Source organism: Poecilia mexicana, unplaced genomic scaffold (genome assembly GCF_051168715.1).
Source record: "Poecilia mexicana isolate PSO_F unplaced genomic scaffold, ASM5116871v1 scaffold_22, whole genome shotgun sequence".
Lineage (NCBI taxonomy): Eukaryota > Metazoa > Chordata > Actinopteri > Cyprinodontiformes > Poeciliidae > Poecilia > Poecilia mexicana.
In genome coordinates, this window is record NW_028263391.1 from 18318262 (window position 1) to 18332207 (window position 13946).

The 13946-nt window shown below is 39.3% G+C and overlaps 1 protein-coding gene across 1 annotated transcript; it reads left to right on the plus strand.

Annotated features, from left to right (window-relative positions):
- Positions 1-5237: 5237 nt before the first annotated feature.
- entpd5a (ectonucleoside triphosphate diphosphohydrolase 5a) lies at positions 5238-13437 on the plus strand. Its single transcript, XM_015011824.2, has 13 exons — positions 5238-5738; positions 6043-6122; positions 7033-7176; positions 7574-7649; positions 7789-7824; positions 8771-8859; positions 8939-9018; positions 9100-9161; positions 9257-9358; positions 10036-10179; positions 10295-10348; positions 11884-11999; positions 12122-13437. Exons 1-13 carry the CDS (start codon positions 5321-5323, stop codon positions 12209-12211), a joined length of 1491 nt encoding a protein of 496 aa, XP_014867310.1. The 5' UTR covers positions 5238-5320; the 3' UTR covers positions 12212-13437.
- Positions 13438-13946: the final 509 nt, after the last annotated feature.

Below are 13946 nucleotides of genomic sequence, written 5' to 3' on the forward strand. Positions count from 1 at the left end.
AAGCAATTTAATGTTTTTTTTTTTTTTTCATCCTGAAACTTTTATGAGAGGTACCTATGAATCTTTAATCTCCTTACTAGCAGAAATCAGGAGTCACTCTGCCAACATCATTAGATTTTTTGGTAACACTTTATTTGAAGGGGGTTGAATAAGACTGACATGACACTGTCATGAACATGAATAAGTCTTCATGAATATTTATGACTGTTGTCATAAAGTGTCATTTGGTAAATTATGACACTTTTAATACAAAGTTGACATTATTCAAAATGTCTTTGTTATGACAACTTGACATTAACCAATAAATCATTACTGATATAAATTTGTTATAAAAGTATTACTGATTGCACTTTAAAAATTAGGTATCTTTATGTTATTAAAGGTAAAGTTTAAACAGTAATGATTAATAATAATAATAATAATAATAATAATAATAATAATAATAATAATAATAGACTTTATTTATTGTGCTCTTCATATCTTGAGATCTCATTTTAGCCTGGACAGGTTTGATCCCATTGTCTAACCCAGTTTCTGGTAAAAAAAAAAAAAAAAGGAAGAAAACATTGCAATTTTTGGTTATATGATCATTCATCAGATGAAGAGAAAAGAAAAGATCAAATGGAAAAGTTAAAAGCGGCTCCATTGTTGCTGTGGTTTCCAGCTCAAAAAGCTATCGTGAGTGAAATAGGTTTCTAGGTCATTGAGGAGTATATAGTGGCTCACCAAAAGAAGAAAAAAAAAATCCCAAAATGAATAAAAAAAGAAACAAAACAGGTTCTTGATGTTCTTTTATAGGATGCTTTTTTTCTCCCCAACAAAAAACGTTTTTGCCAGTTGTTGGGATGCAGACAAATCTTTAAAACACAAATTAAGTACTGAAATAAAATATCCTCCATTTTTTTTTTAAATATTATCATATGTAAATGGCTGTAATGATATAAGCAATAATTTCACTTGTTTCAATGTTCCCACCATCAACAGCAATAAGTGAGAAACATGTAACGTTTTGTGGCAAGTCCTGAACTTGTGCTAACTGCATAACTCCTGACTTTGAATCATGTCTACAAGGTTTTGCTTTTTTGTTTTTGGGTGAATCTTGGACAACAGAATAATTACAATGTTGTTTTGAGGGTGTTTCTTTCTTGAATCTCTCTTGTTTTGCACCAAACATGATTCTGTGTTGTTGTGGCTGTGACTGGGTCGACAACAGCAGGTATCTGTCTGTGTGGTTTTACATTCTTCTATTTTTTTAGACATAAAAGCGGTTACAGAAAATATTAAACAAATAAAACTCAAAGATATTGAGTTTTATCCCTCATGCTTCTCAAATCTAAATCCATTTAGTTAATGACAAAAAGGAAGTTGTTTTATGTGTTTTGGAAGATCATTTTTAATGTTTTTCATTAGCTGTAAACTAAGAAAAAAATCACAAGCCTGTCAATTTTCCCCTAAAATCTTGAATGATATTTGCTTCGCAGTCCTCTTAAGGGTATCCCTGTTGAGCGCCTACCAGTCTTTTTTCCTTCCACTAAATTTTCCACTAATACACTTGGATACATCCAGCTTCTTTAGGCTTACTGCACCACCATCAATATCAGTGACTGTCTTTTGGACAATGTCCATCCAGAGTCTTTCCCATGACAGTGTAGGACTTGAAACATGTTTATAAAGCCTTCCTTCTTTCACTCTTTGAATCAAATTACTCAAATGAATTAACTGCACTCGAATGTATTGCAGTGCTTCTGCTTTAGAAGAATGAGTAAATAAATCAATAAACCAATCAGTGTGCATCACGATACTCAGATGCATGTTCCCTTGAGCAGCAGACTGACTATGTCACTCGTCATGTAATTACAATTTTCTCACGCCGGGCTCTATCACACAGGATCTGTTTGCACATGATCTCTTCCCACAAGTTGACATGAGGTACATTTGGCTCCTGTCAGCAGTATTGTTTGTGTTGTCCTAAAAAGAACTATGTGTTTTTCCATTGCCATCTCTGCCGTTGTTTTCTGCTGCAGTTATGGGAAAACCACTGAGATAGTTTGCTCACATCTTTAAGAAAACTCTTCCAACAGAAACAATGTCAAGGCAGGTTATAATTCATGGTGAAAACCGCTGGGTTTTCTCCATCATCGTGTTCAGGATCCTGCAGGCTGGAGCCTGAATGTCCAGAGCTGATTATTTATCAAACACACATGCACAAAAAGAGGTAGAAACTGAGAGCATGTTGGGTGTAGCTACTGTAAACTGAATCATATAGGGTCACTCTGCGCTCTGGCATCACGACTAGAGTTTGAAGACTAAATTTAAAGGTAATTACTATGACAGTGAGGAGAGAAAACTGAAATAACCCGGAGCTTTTCAAATCTGTCATTATCACTGGAATTATAATGACAAGGTTTGGGTCTCTTCAATGGACTTGTTGGGGTAGGACACCCACAAACATGGCATTCCTGAGGGCAACATTGCAGCATATTAATGATATATAGCAGAGTGTAGATTACAAAGCTGGGGTCCCTTCTCATGCTTTACGGTTTCAGTTAACTTGAAACGAAATACCAGACCTTGAAACGAGTGCTTGTTTTACACTGTGTGTGCATGTGTGTGTGTGTGTGTGTGTGTGTGTGTGTGTAATGTGCTGTGTCATGTCTTAGGTATAAGCTCACACAGCAGTGTATATTTCACCATCTCAACAAGACCTTTCAGCATTAAATTTACATTATCTTTGATATAAGTTACTCTTGTTTGATTGGATATCTGCTTTAGAGAGATATTGCTGCTGCTGCTGCAGCATCGTTTTACAGTTGCAAAATTAATGTATGTGTGTGTGATTCACCACAGAAACCCTCACTGTACTTAAGTGGATTATGGCTGCCCAAATATTGCACATTACAAATATTACTTGCAGCATGACACATAGGATCTGTCTGAACATACTTTAAATGGTTTTAAAATGAGCTCACATGGCAGATCAAGAGCTCAGTAAATTCTCACAGAATAGTTTTTATTTCTGGCTTTTATTAATCTCCCCTCACACGACTGGAAAACCAAGACATCCACCAGCGCAAGACAGCAAGAAGTTCTGCACATGCACACTTTGATAGGGGCAAACGACCATTCTGGTAAGCCGCAAGATTGAAAAAAGTGACCGCAGTATTTACAAAAAAGGAAGGAGGAAAGAAAGTCCAATATTTTTAGTCTAAATTACAGTGTTGGAACAGTGCTTTGCACAGTTGAGTGTCCAGGGAGTGGAATGGCATGATGGGCCAACACTGCTGCCAGGCCCCACCCTCCCCACATTGTCCTCACCGTGGAGTTCCTGCTCTCTAACAGCACACTTGCCCTCTTCATACCCTCCCGGCATCTCATGCGAACAGCATCATTTCTGGCAAAATTGTTGCTGGAGCTGAATCAAAGAGGAGCAGGATTGAGACAGGGTCAGTTTACCAGGGATCTCTATTTTGTCATCTTTCTGCTGATGCAAAGTGTACAAATTTCACTTCGTATGAGGACGTTTTGCTCTGGTGTGAGGCATACTTGATGCATCTGCATCCTGCTACAACGAGCAGTGCTTGAGAGGGACAGAATTAGCTCGTGCCATGCCAAACTCCCACCTAAACTGGAGAAACAGCTACTCATGCTTTTCATGCATTCTCTCTTGAAACGTGCCTCGCAGCCTAAATATTTTTCCCTTGGAAACCCTGTGGTTAACACAGAGATGAGTAGGAGTGAGATGATTGCTGCAACATTCTTTTAATGTTTATGCCCACTGGAGAATGCAGGTTGAATTTTCATTTCTGAAAGCTGATGAAATAGCTGCAATGGATTGTGAAAAGAAGGTTAAGGATTTTTTGGTGGTGATTCATGCTGCACAACTTGCTCATTAGAGCATTAGCCTTAAAGTTGTCGTTTTAGCTTTGTAAACATTATATTTTATGCATTTTCAAAGAAAGCTCCAAAGCCCAAATTAGATGACGAGTTTAAATTAGTGGGATTTTCCTGCGTTTGAAAAAGATGATGTCATTCTCCTGCCTCAGATCTAACCCTCCTCCACCTCATTCATTAAAATTAAAAGCTTTAAGCTCATACTCTGTGCCTATTTTTTTGTTTGTTCTTGAATATTGCATAAAGCAGGCCTTACATATAGTCCCTTCAACATCTTAGGTCATTTTCTTCTATTCCTTTTGCATGATGAAGACATTTGCAAAGTAAAAAACACCTTTTTTTAAACTATATAAGATATCAGAAACATTAAGAACTAAAGAAAAATTATTGTTGATGTTAGTTTCCATCAATTTTTCAGAAAACAAAGAATCACGTTTCTTTTTGATTTTTTTTTTCATTTTGGTAAGACAAAAATATTATTGCTACATACGATGATAAACTGTATTTTAAAGAATCTGAATAAAAATGCAGTCTTCCACTTCATCAACTTAGCAGTAATGTTTTTAAAGTGCTTTTACCACACACAATCCAGGTGGTGGTGATTCCACATTAGAAAACTTGTTTAACAGAGAAATTACTTTTATTTTAATGTCTCGTGGCACCCCCCTGGACCATGCCTCCCTGAGCAGCGAGCTCAAAAACCGCCAATAATATAAAAATATGGCTCAGTTGTGGTCTTTAAGATAAATTTCTCCACAAGCCACAAGACATGAATTCATAATCCCAATATGTGTGCACATTTTAAAAGACTAACATTGGTGCTGCTAATTTCTATAAATGTGGAAGCAATCAGCTTTGCTTTTATATCAGCCAGAAAAAATACATCACATATAATTTAAGCAAAAATTAAGCACTTATAAAATTACAAAAGTTCAAAAAGTAACAGCGTGAAGGAATTTTTGCAGGCATTAAGTATTTCAAGACCATTTCTTTCGACCTTATCAGTGAGAGCAATTCATTTTTTACACCTTGAGAAACCCCTTCCCCTTTCATATGGGGATTTTCTTTGGCTTCAGTACAGTCAGTAAGTATGAGCAGAAGAAAATGCAGCCAACAGTAATGCTTCATTTAAAAGAAAATGAAAGAAAAGAGGGAAATGCAGCTTGGTAAGCAGGTAGAGTCCTCAGCTCTGCTCTCAGGGAGGTGGGAGGGTTGGGGACTACTGATGGAGTTGGGATGTACCGGCACAGGATTGGTGGATGGCTGCTCCAGATGTGGCTCCATGCCAAGCCCTTATGTCTTTATATACTGTAATCAGATGAGGGGACAGCCCTGAGTGAGCATCGCACCCACTCTGCGTCTTTCCTGCAGCTCCCCTGGTCTCCAGCATCCACAGGTCTTCTCCTCTGCACCCCAGGCTCTGAACACAATGGCCAAGCAGACCCTCATCCTCAGTCTGTGGCTCCTGGCTGGGAGCCTCTTCACCGAGGCGACCTACTACCGCCACCACCGCTATGTCCCACACTTCTACCGCTACAGGGAGCCCTCCACCAACACAGAAAACCTCCTGCCCGACGTCGCAAACCCGGCGCCCGAAGTCTCGCAGTCCGGCAACCCGACCTACCCCGAGGTCCCCGAGGTGTTCCACCCGGCGCCCGAAGTTGTCCACACTATCCCAGAGGCTTTCCACCCGGTCCCCGAAGTCGTGCATCCGGCACCTGAGAGCCATCACGTGCTGCAGGTCCCCGACAGAAATCGTGACAGTCGAGTTTTTTACGGGATCATGTTTGATGCTGGGAGCACCGGGACCAGGATCCACATCTACAAGTTCATTCAGAAGGATCCCGGTGAGTGCACTGCCCTCTCAGAACAGCTGACTCCCACTCTGTTTGCTGTTAGGTCATTCGCTGTGTGGTGTCAGGACCAACGCGCACCAGCAGAGTGCATGGGAAATTTTTAAACAGGCAGGAGGTGAACTTTTGATGAGTTTGTGTGAGTCAACTGTAGGAAGCTTTAAATAATTAAAAATGAGCCTAAATGTAGATGAAAGTCCATGCAATTAGAAAGCAGAGCGGCCAAAAATGCAGAGTAAATAATAATAATAAAAAAAACCCTCTAACTTGTAATATCTGTTCCGTGACTTTTTTGTAGTTGAGCTGCCTGTTCTGGACAATGAAATGTTCCATGCAGTGAAACCTGGACTGTCTGAATATAAGGACAACCCTGAGGAGGTATGTATGCATGTTGGCACCATCACTTCATCTTTTTATAGGGAGTTGCTCACTGTCACTGAACCACTAAACCACTTGGATTTTCATTGGGTTGGGTTTAAGTGATGTAAACCCTTTGTAATTCCAAAATTGCTGCTTCAGCTCTCCATGTCTGATGATTTTTCTTTTCATTTCTGCACAAAAAGTTACTGCTCTCCAACCTTGCATTCTTGGGGCATAAAGAAATTTCTGATCCATTCGCACACTGATGCCATGAACACACTCACGCAACCGCTTTAAGGAACTGTAGTCATGTTTTTTCTTTACAGAAATTTGGTAAAGAGATATTGTAGCGCTTCAAAGTCTCAGCTAGGGGGAGCATACAAATAATGAATAAAAGGAACCCGAGAACAGAACTTGGAGGAACCCCACGGGCAATCTTTGTTTTCTGAGATTTATATTTAGTATATGACACAAAGTGGTCCATTTCAGCCAAATAAGATCAGAACCAATTCAACACACCACTCAGTTTACTGGCTTATGAGCCTCAATATGAAGAGTCACACATTCCTACCATGGGTATTTTGAAAAGTTTGAGAATTACTGCCTTTGGAAAAAAATTATCAAACAAGATCAGCTATTAACTGTTCCAGAGAGAGAGAGAAAGTGATAAATACACTCTATAGTTAGTAGCTTAAGTTTATAACATCTTAAATGTAGAACTTCATTTATAAACAGTAGGAAAGAGTTAGTGTCTTACATGGAGCTTTGCTAATTGTCCCCAAACCACTTGGGTTTTCATTGGGTTTGTTTTATGTGATGTAAACTCACTGCATTTTCCAAAATAGCTGCTGCTGCTCTCTCCTCTAATGTTTTTTTTTTTTTAATGTGCACTAATTAAAAGAACAAAACACATTGTTGTCTTCTGCAGGGTGGGAACACCATCCGCCAGCTGCTGAAGATTGCCAAGAAGACAGTGCCAGAGGAGGAGTGGAGGAGGACACCAGTGGTCCTGAAGGCCACGGCCGGTCTGCGACTGCTGCCCCTGGAGAAGGCCAGTGCCCTGCTGAAAGAGGTGAGGCACATTTTTGCTCTGCCATCAGACAGCTTAGCTCAAACCCCAGACGTCCCACCAGGGATAGGGATGAGAAAACCACTAAGTGCTTACAAGTGACACTGAGCAAAACAGCAGCAAGTCTGCCCATTTGGTGGTTATCATGTTGCAAAGAACAGCTGTTGCTGGGTTGTGTGGAGCAACCATATTTGGCATTTTAAGTATTATCCAGGCTTCTGTTCCAGCCATGTTTGTGGTTCAGTTGTGTGTCACTCCAAAACAGTCTGCCAGACTGCAATGTTTGTAAATCAGGTTATATTTACTTTTTTTTATTTTAGGCAAAATTAGATTACTCAGGTAACTGTTGCTCTCATAAAGCGAACAGCTTTCCTGAAGCTATGATAAATCTATCCTGCAGGTACGAGAGGCTTTTGAAGAATCACCTTTCTATGTGCCAGAGAACAGCGTTTCAATCATGAATGGAGCGAATGAAGGTGAGTAAACTTTATCTGAGTCAACTTTTGCTAAAGCATTAAGACCAAAGACCGAAAGGCACCTTTAGATTATTCTGTACATAATTATCAATAAAAAATAGGGTGATTAATGTAATTATTTTTCTGCATGTGATTTTAGGAGTCCTCGCCTGGGTCACAGTGAACTTCCTCACAGGTGAGGCATTTGTGAAGTTTTCTATGCTGGTGTTAGAAGTTGCAGGAGGCACTTAGATTCTCAGTCTTGTGTCTTAGACCCCAAATGAACAGCAAAACATGCATTATATTGTTACACTGCTGTGGTTTAATCACATTTATCAAAAATAAATATATGTTCTCTGCCTTGTTGGACACAATTTTAATCAGTATGATGGTGCTAGTGACTATAATTAAAATCCTGACTAAAACTAGAACATTCCTGTAGAAGATTTGATGGTGCCTGCCACTTGGTGTGTACTGTCAAACACCTTGATGCCTTTTTATTGCTGGGTTACATCACTTTTTAGCCTTATAGCCCGATCGTAATAATTGTACCCATAAAGAGCAAGACTGAAATTTGGAAAAGTATCTTTAAGCCTTTTATTAAAGGCCTACCAATGACCTTTTTATTCAGAACTTCAATTATATAACATATGCATTTTGAAAAGCTTTGCAAGTTTTATTAGAAAACAAACAAACAAACAAAAAAAAAAACAACAAAGCTAATCGTGTTGATTTCTGCTTTAGACCAATTATGTATTTAAAACCTACTCTTGTGATATTCCAACTTATATGTCTCCTTTTTTGAAGAGTATCTGCTTGCTTTAGTTAAAATACATCAGTAAATCCATTTTGCATTTCTGATTTAAACTCTTTAGGAATTTGAGTACTTCTGTAATTTTCATTTTCCTTATAAAAGTGTGAGACTCTTACTATGAAGAGTTTTTGTGAGCTTTACTTTGAAAGTCAAAGTTTCAACCTACGACTTGTAGAATTTCTTGTTTCCAAAAAGCTAAATCACAAAATATCCAATGGTCTAAACAAATGTCTGCCTCACTTATTACTACACCTTCAACATTCAATACAATGCCCCATCGACCTTCATCTAACTTGATTTATGCCTCCTTGTTCTTGTTTTTCAATAGGCCATTTGTATTCCAACACCAGGAGGACAGTGGGGATTCTGGATTTGGGTGGAGGATCTACTCAAATCACTTTCCTTCCAAAATCAAAGGTGAATGAAGTCATTCATATGCAAATTAAATAAGTTCAAGTCTTTTAGAACTGACTAACACTTGTCTTTGATCCACCAGAAAACAATTGAAGTTGCTCCGAGAAGTTTCACAGCCAAATTCAACCTGTTCAACCACACATATGAACTCTACACACACAGGTAAATGACTTGGCAAATGTGGGATTAAAAAGTAAAGCATGGATACTTTACTTATTCTAAATATGTGCCATATTTACATAGCTACCTTGGAAATGGACTAGTTGCCGCCCGCCTCGCAACACTTGGAGCACTAGGAGCCGATGGTAAGTCATATTCATTTTACTATGTATGCCTTGTGCATTTGCTCTGGGAAATGCTCAGTGTCAGGCAAAAATGTTTATTGTTTCTGCTTTCCCAGGACTGGATTGGAAAGTCTTCACTAGTTCCTGCCTCCCGAAAAAATACAGAGAAGAAGTGAAATTTGGAGGGGACAGCTATAAAGTTAGCGGGATTCCAGGCGGTAAGATAAAAGCCTCCTGAGGTTTTGAATGCTCTCCCATTGTCCTGACTCCAACAATCCATACATTCCTCTCTCTAAAGTCTGGAACCAAACAGAGTACAGTACAATACAGTCTCACATGAGAGCACATATCAGCCAATTCTCGTTTAATCTTGGCACCAAACACATGTTTTATCGTTCTCTCTCTCTTGGACAATTAAACTGTCGTCAACCTTGTATTTAGATGAGAGTGAAGACTGTCAGTTAACTTCACAAACAAGCGAGTCACTCCCATACCACAGCCAAGCAGCCAAATGTTGCCAGGTCATCTCTGAGTTGTTATATTTTTCATTGCAGAGAGATCATTTTGATCTTGGCCTGGTCACAATTGTGTGTTTCAAAATAGGCGGCACAACTGGACTGTGCTAGCTGTCACTCCTGTCAGCACATGGTTTTGCCGGCACAATTGCACCAACTGTTCCCATGGGGCCGTGTGAAAGTTGTCCTTCTGGGGCTTTCCTTTAGATAACGTCTGGTGAGCCCCGAGTTTCACCCGCCCGCTGACCTCGGAGTGCGGCTTCCAGCTCTCCTCGTTGCATTCCATCCATCTTTGCTTTCCAAAACTCCCTCTTTTCTTCACTTCCCTTAATTTGAAGGAAGACCACTCTTTAAACCTCTGCTGTCTTGTCTTGTTATAGGATATGCAGGCTATAAACTGTGCTACTACGAGGTCATGAGGGTCGTCAAGGGAAATTTTCACCAACCGTACGAAGTGAAAGGCAGCAGCATCTTCTATGCTTTTTCCCACTACTATGACAGAGCTGTGCAGACCGGCCTCGTCAGTAAGTGAGAACAGACCTTTGAGCCACCTTCCAGCGTCATTATCTTTTATGCTAATTATAATCTCTTGCACAAGGTTGGTATTCAAATTGCACGTTTGTTTTTGTTGCACACCAGGCAGTCTAGGTGGTGCGGTTGAAGTAAGAGACTTCAAGAAGAAAGCCAAAGAAGGTAAGAGTTACACCATAACCTCCTTAAAGTAGTCAAAGGGGTTGGGAAGGATCTTTACAAATTAAACAGTCCTGATCTAAAAGAGGCAACAGTTTGTGTACATCTCAGGATGTCAGGGAGTTAGACTGAGAGCTGATGGGTATAAAAAGCTAAGGCCACATCACCTTGCTTAGTTCTGGTCCAGAGAACATTCAGTAAACAAGTAACCTGACAAACTTACTGAAATATATTTAGGCCAAGGATCATTCAGTACCATATAGACCAATGAAACCTCTTTAAATTCAATACTTTTAAAGACAGTGGAGTGATTTATGAACTCCTGTGCTATCACACACTTTCTTGTTGTTGGTCAAGACTTTGGCAGCTGCATTTTATATCAGTAAAATCTCCATTAAAATATTCTAACATACTAAAAACAGCATACATTGGTGAAAACTATTATTCTGAAAGAAAACTATTATCCCAGTGTTCTTAAAATAGAAGCAGGGTGAATTGGTAATGGACTCTATGTAGATGCTACATTTTACTTACATAAAGACTTAGATTTCCTCTTGGTTGGATTTGAGGGACCAAGAACAATGATTTATGTCTTTCCTGTATTAAGGTGGAAATAAAACTAACACCTCCAGTGAGACCATAGAATCATTGAATCAGCGATTATAATAGAATGGGGTGATAAGGTGGGATGGAAATATAATGTATTTAATTTGCATGTATGAAGTATTGCAACAGAGAACAGAGCCTTGGAGAATCCCACATGTGATTTTTGATCACTAAGATTTTTTTATTTCCAAATATCACTGATCTAATGCAACCACAGTACTACAATATCATACCCTAGTCACAATATATCAGCTTCCAGACTACAGCCCCCAGTATCAGGGGCCCCAAGTCTCTGCCACAGGAATTTTGTGGCTTTGAAGTTGAAAAGTTTGGGAACCACTGCTTTAGAGGGTGAAATCTATGTTTCTGATTTAAAATGTCACCCCAAAAAAACTCTGAAGAGGCATTTTTGTACCTCAAATGACAGCCAAATAGCTCCATTTCTCCAGCCAAGAAAGAAAAACTTCCACACGTTACGGTTATCAACTTAACTTTCTGACCACCGTAATGTAGAACCTTGCTTATAGCCAACAGGAATGAGTCGGTGAGTTACATAACACTGTTTGTGTTGTGAGAACACTGTCACATGGTCTCAAGAAATGAGTCTCACTCAAGTTCGGCTGGCGAGTGAGCTGAAGGTGTCTGCAGGTCCCAGGCAGGAGGGCACCTGGCAGATACACACCACCTGGATGCTGGAACACGCTGACACACACACAAACACATGCCTGGCTGCTTAACACCACCACCCACCCGCAGCCTTGTGCTGACCCCCAGCCGTACTCCTCACACCTCCCTGCGTACGCAGACACACATAACAGAAAGGTCATTCTGTCAGGGGTCAGAAAAGGTCTCCCCTGTACTTCTTTATGGATTGCCATTGAAATATTGTTTTGAATATGTGAAATATGCATTTTTTTTTTCTGTATTTGTAGTGTGCAACAAAATGACCAAATACCGTGCCATCAGCCCTTTCCTCTGCATGGACATGACGTATATTACTTGCCTGCTAAAGGAGGGCTTTGGCTTCAAGGACAGCACCGTGCTGCATGTAAGTGACTCAGGTTACCTACTGCAATGCATGTGGGAGTCATAGTGTCCCTGGATTCAAACATTGAGAAAAGTTTCTGTATTTAGATGGAGATTCTTATCTTACGTTTTTTTTTTCCTCAGCTGGCGAAGAAGGTGAACAATGTGGAGACCAGCTGGGCTCTGGGGGCGACCTTTGACTTCTTCAGGAACTTCAACATCCACCAAGACTAGCTGCAGTCAGTCGCTGCCGCTGGCACTGAGAGGGACAGTCTGTCACTGTGGGGCCTCCTTTCCTCTGACCACCCAACCTCCTCAATTCTTACTAAAACCTCATCATCCTGCAAACACTAAATGAACTCTTTTTTTTAAAGAAAAAAAAGAAGAAGAAGAAATCACTATATTTTTATAAGGCCAGCTTTTTCTACTGTATATCGAGCTCATCGTTGGTGGGTTGACTTTATTTTTTATAAAACGTTTACATGTTTCCTAATGGGTGGCGGACCTGAAATGTCTTTCTGGCCAACCTGTAAAGGGTAAAGAGGGAAACTTTGGAGGCAGTGATAGGAGCCATGGTATTTTGGTGCTTACTGTGGTCCTGGTGTGCGCTGTGCAGAACAGTGGAATAAATTTAGACAATAGTTGCCGGAGCCGCAACCACAATTGTCTTTCTAGATGCTTGTAAATCTGTTCTCTTTTTATTCTAGCTGTAAATCTTTTTTTTTTATACACAGGGGCCCAGTTAATTTGCTCTTGCCATTAGACAAATAAGACATCATTGGAAACAGAGCAGTTAACTACCAGACATCTTCTTTTTCCTCAACATCGCACAAAACACTTTAACTGCAGTTATTGTAGCCAAGACATGACTATTTGCTTTGACTTCCTTGACAGAGTTGTATATATTTATCATTATTTGGGTTTTTTCTTAAAAAGACAAATGCTGTAGGAAAATGCCTCTAACATTGAATGAACCAGTATAGTCTGTTCCACCAAGTGCAGGAGAGAAAAAAAATGTTTTATCTTATTTTGTTGTGACTCTGGAAGCCACTCAAGGATCCAGCAGCATCGTCTGCAGCCATTTAATGATACATAAACCCAAATTACATAAAACATGTCTGGGAACTATGCTTTCTTTACTTTTTGTGAATTGTACAAATATTTAAATAGTTGAAAGTTTATTATTTTTTATTATCTGTACTCAATAACATGTTACTGCTCTTCCTACAATATCCCGTGTTTTCATTATTCACCATATTCAGTTACTACTGCTGTACATACACAATGTAAACTTAGTGAAACTGTTTTTCAATATTTACAAAATAAATTGTCATGCCGCACAATTTCCGAGAAATATTTGTCAGTATGAAAAGTCTGATGTCTGATCATTTGTACATTGTTTTTAATAAATGTTGTGACAATAACCAAACAGGTATGTTTTAATAAAACATGAAAATGTGCTTAGTGTCATGGTGCCGTGTGTTAGAAAACTGCAAAATCATCAAAATGTTCAAAAAGTAAAACTTCTATAACAGAGATTCATTTCACACAGAGTGCTTTTTAGGCATTTATCATTGTTAGTTTTGGCATAAAGCTAGTGAAAAAACAAGAACATAACCAAAAGGGATTGTTAAAACTGAAAGGTAGCAAAGACCACTAGAGATCATTGCTAAGGCAGCTGGATGTTCAGTGTTTTAATGGAAAGTCGTGTGGAAGAAAAAAGTTGCAAAAGTAACAGGAATATTGACTTCAGGAAGCTTGGGAAGCAAAACCTACTCATACTCAAGAGATGTTTAAAGCATAGACTGGAGACAGTGTTTCAAGAGCCACTACACAGACATATTCAGGACATAGGAGAACAGGGACTGGAAAGTTGTTCAGTTATTTAAAGCCCTGTTTTGAGAGGAAAGTCAATTTTGCATTTCATTTGGAAATTATGGTCTGAGAGTCTGGAGGAAGAGTGGAGAGG

Coding starts and splice junctions, on each gene's coding strand:
- entpd5a (XM_015011824.2), top strand. CDS start 5,321: ATGGCCAAGCAGACCCTCATCCTCAGTCTGTGGCTCCTGGCTGGGAGC. Junction 6,123..7,032: donor ATAAGGACAACCCTGAGGAG/GTATGTATGCAT, acceptor TGTCTTCTGCAG/GGTGGGAACACCATCCGCCA. Junction 9,162..9,256: donor TGGAGCACTAGGAGCCGATG/GTAAGTCATATT, acceptor CTGCTTTCCCAG/GACTGGATTGGAAAGTCTTC.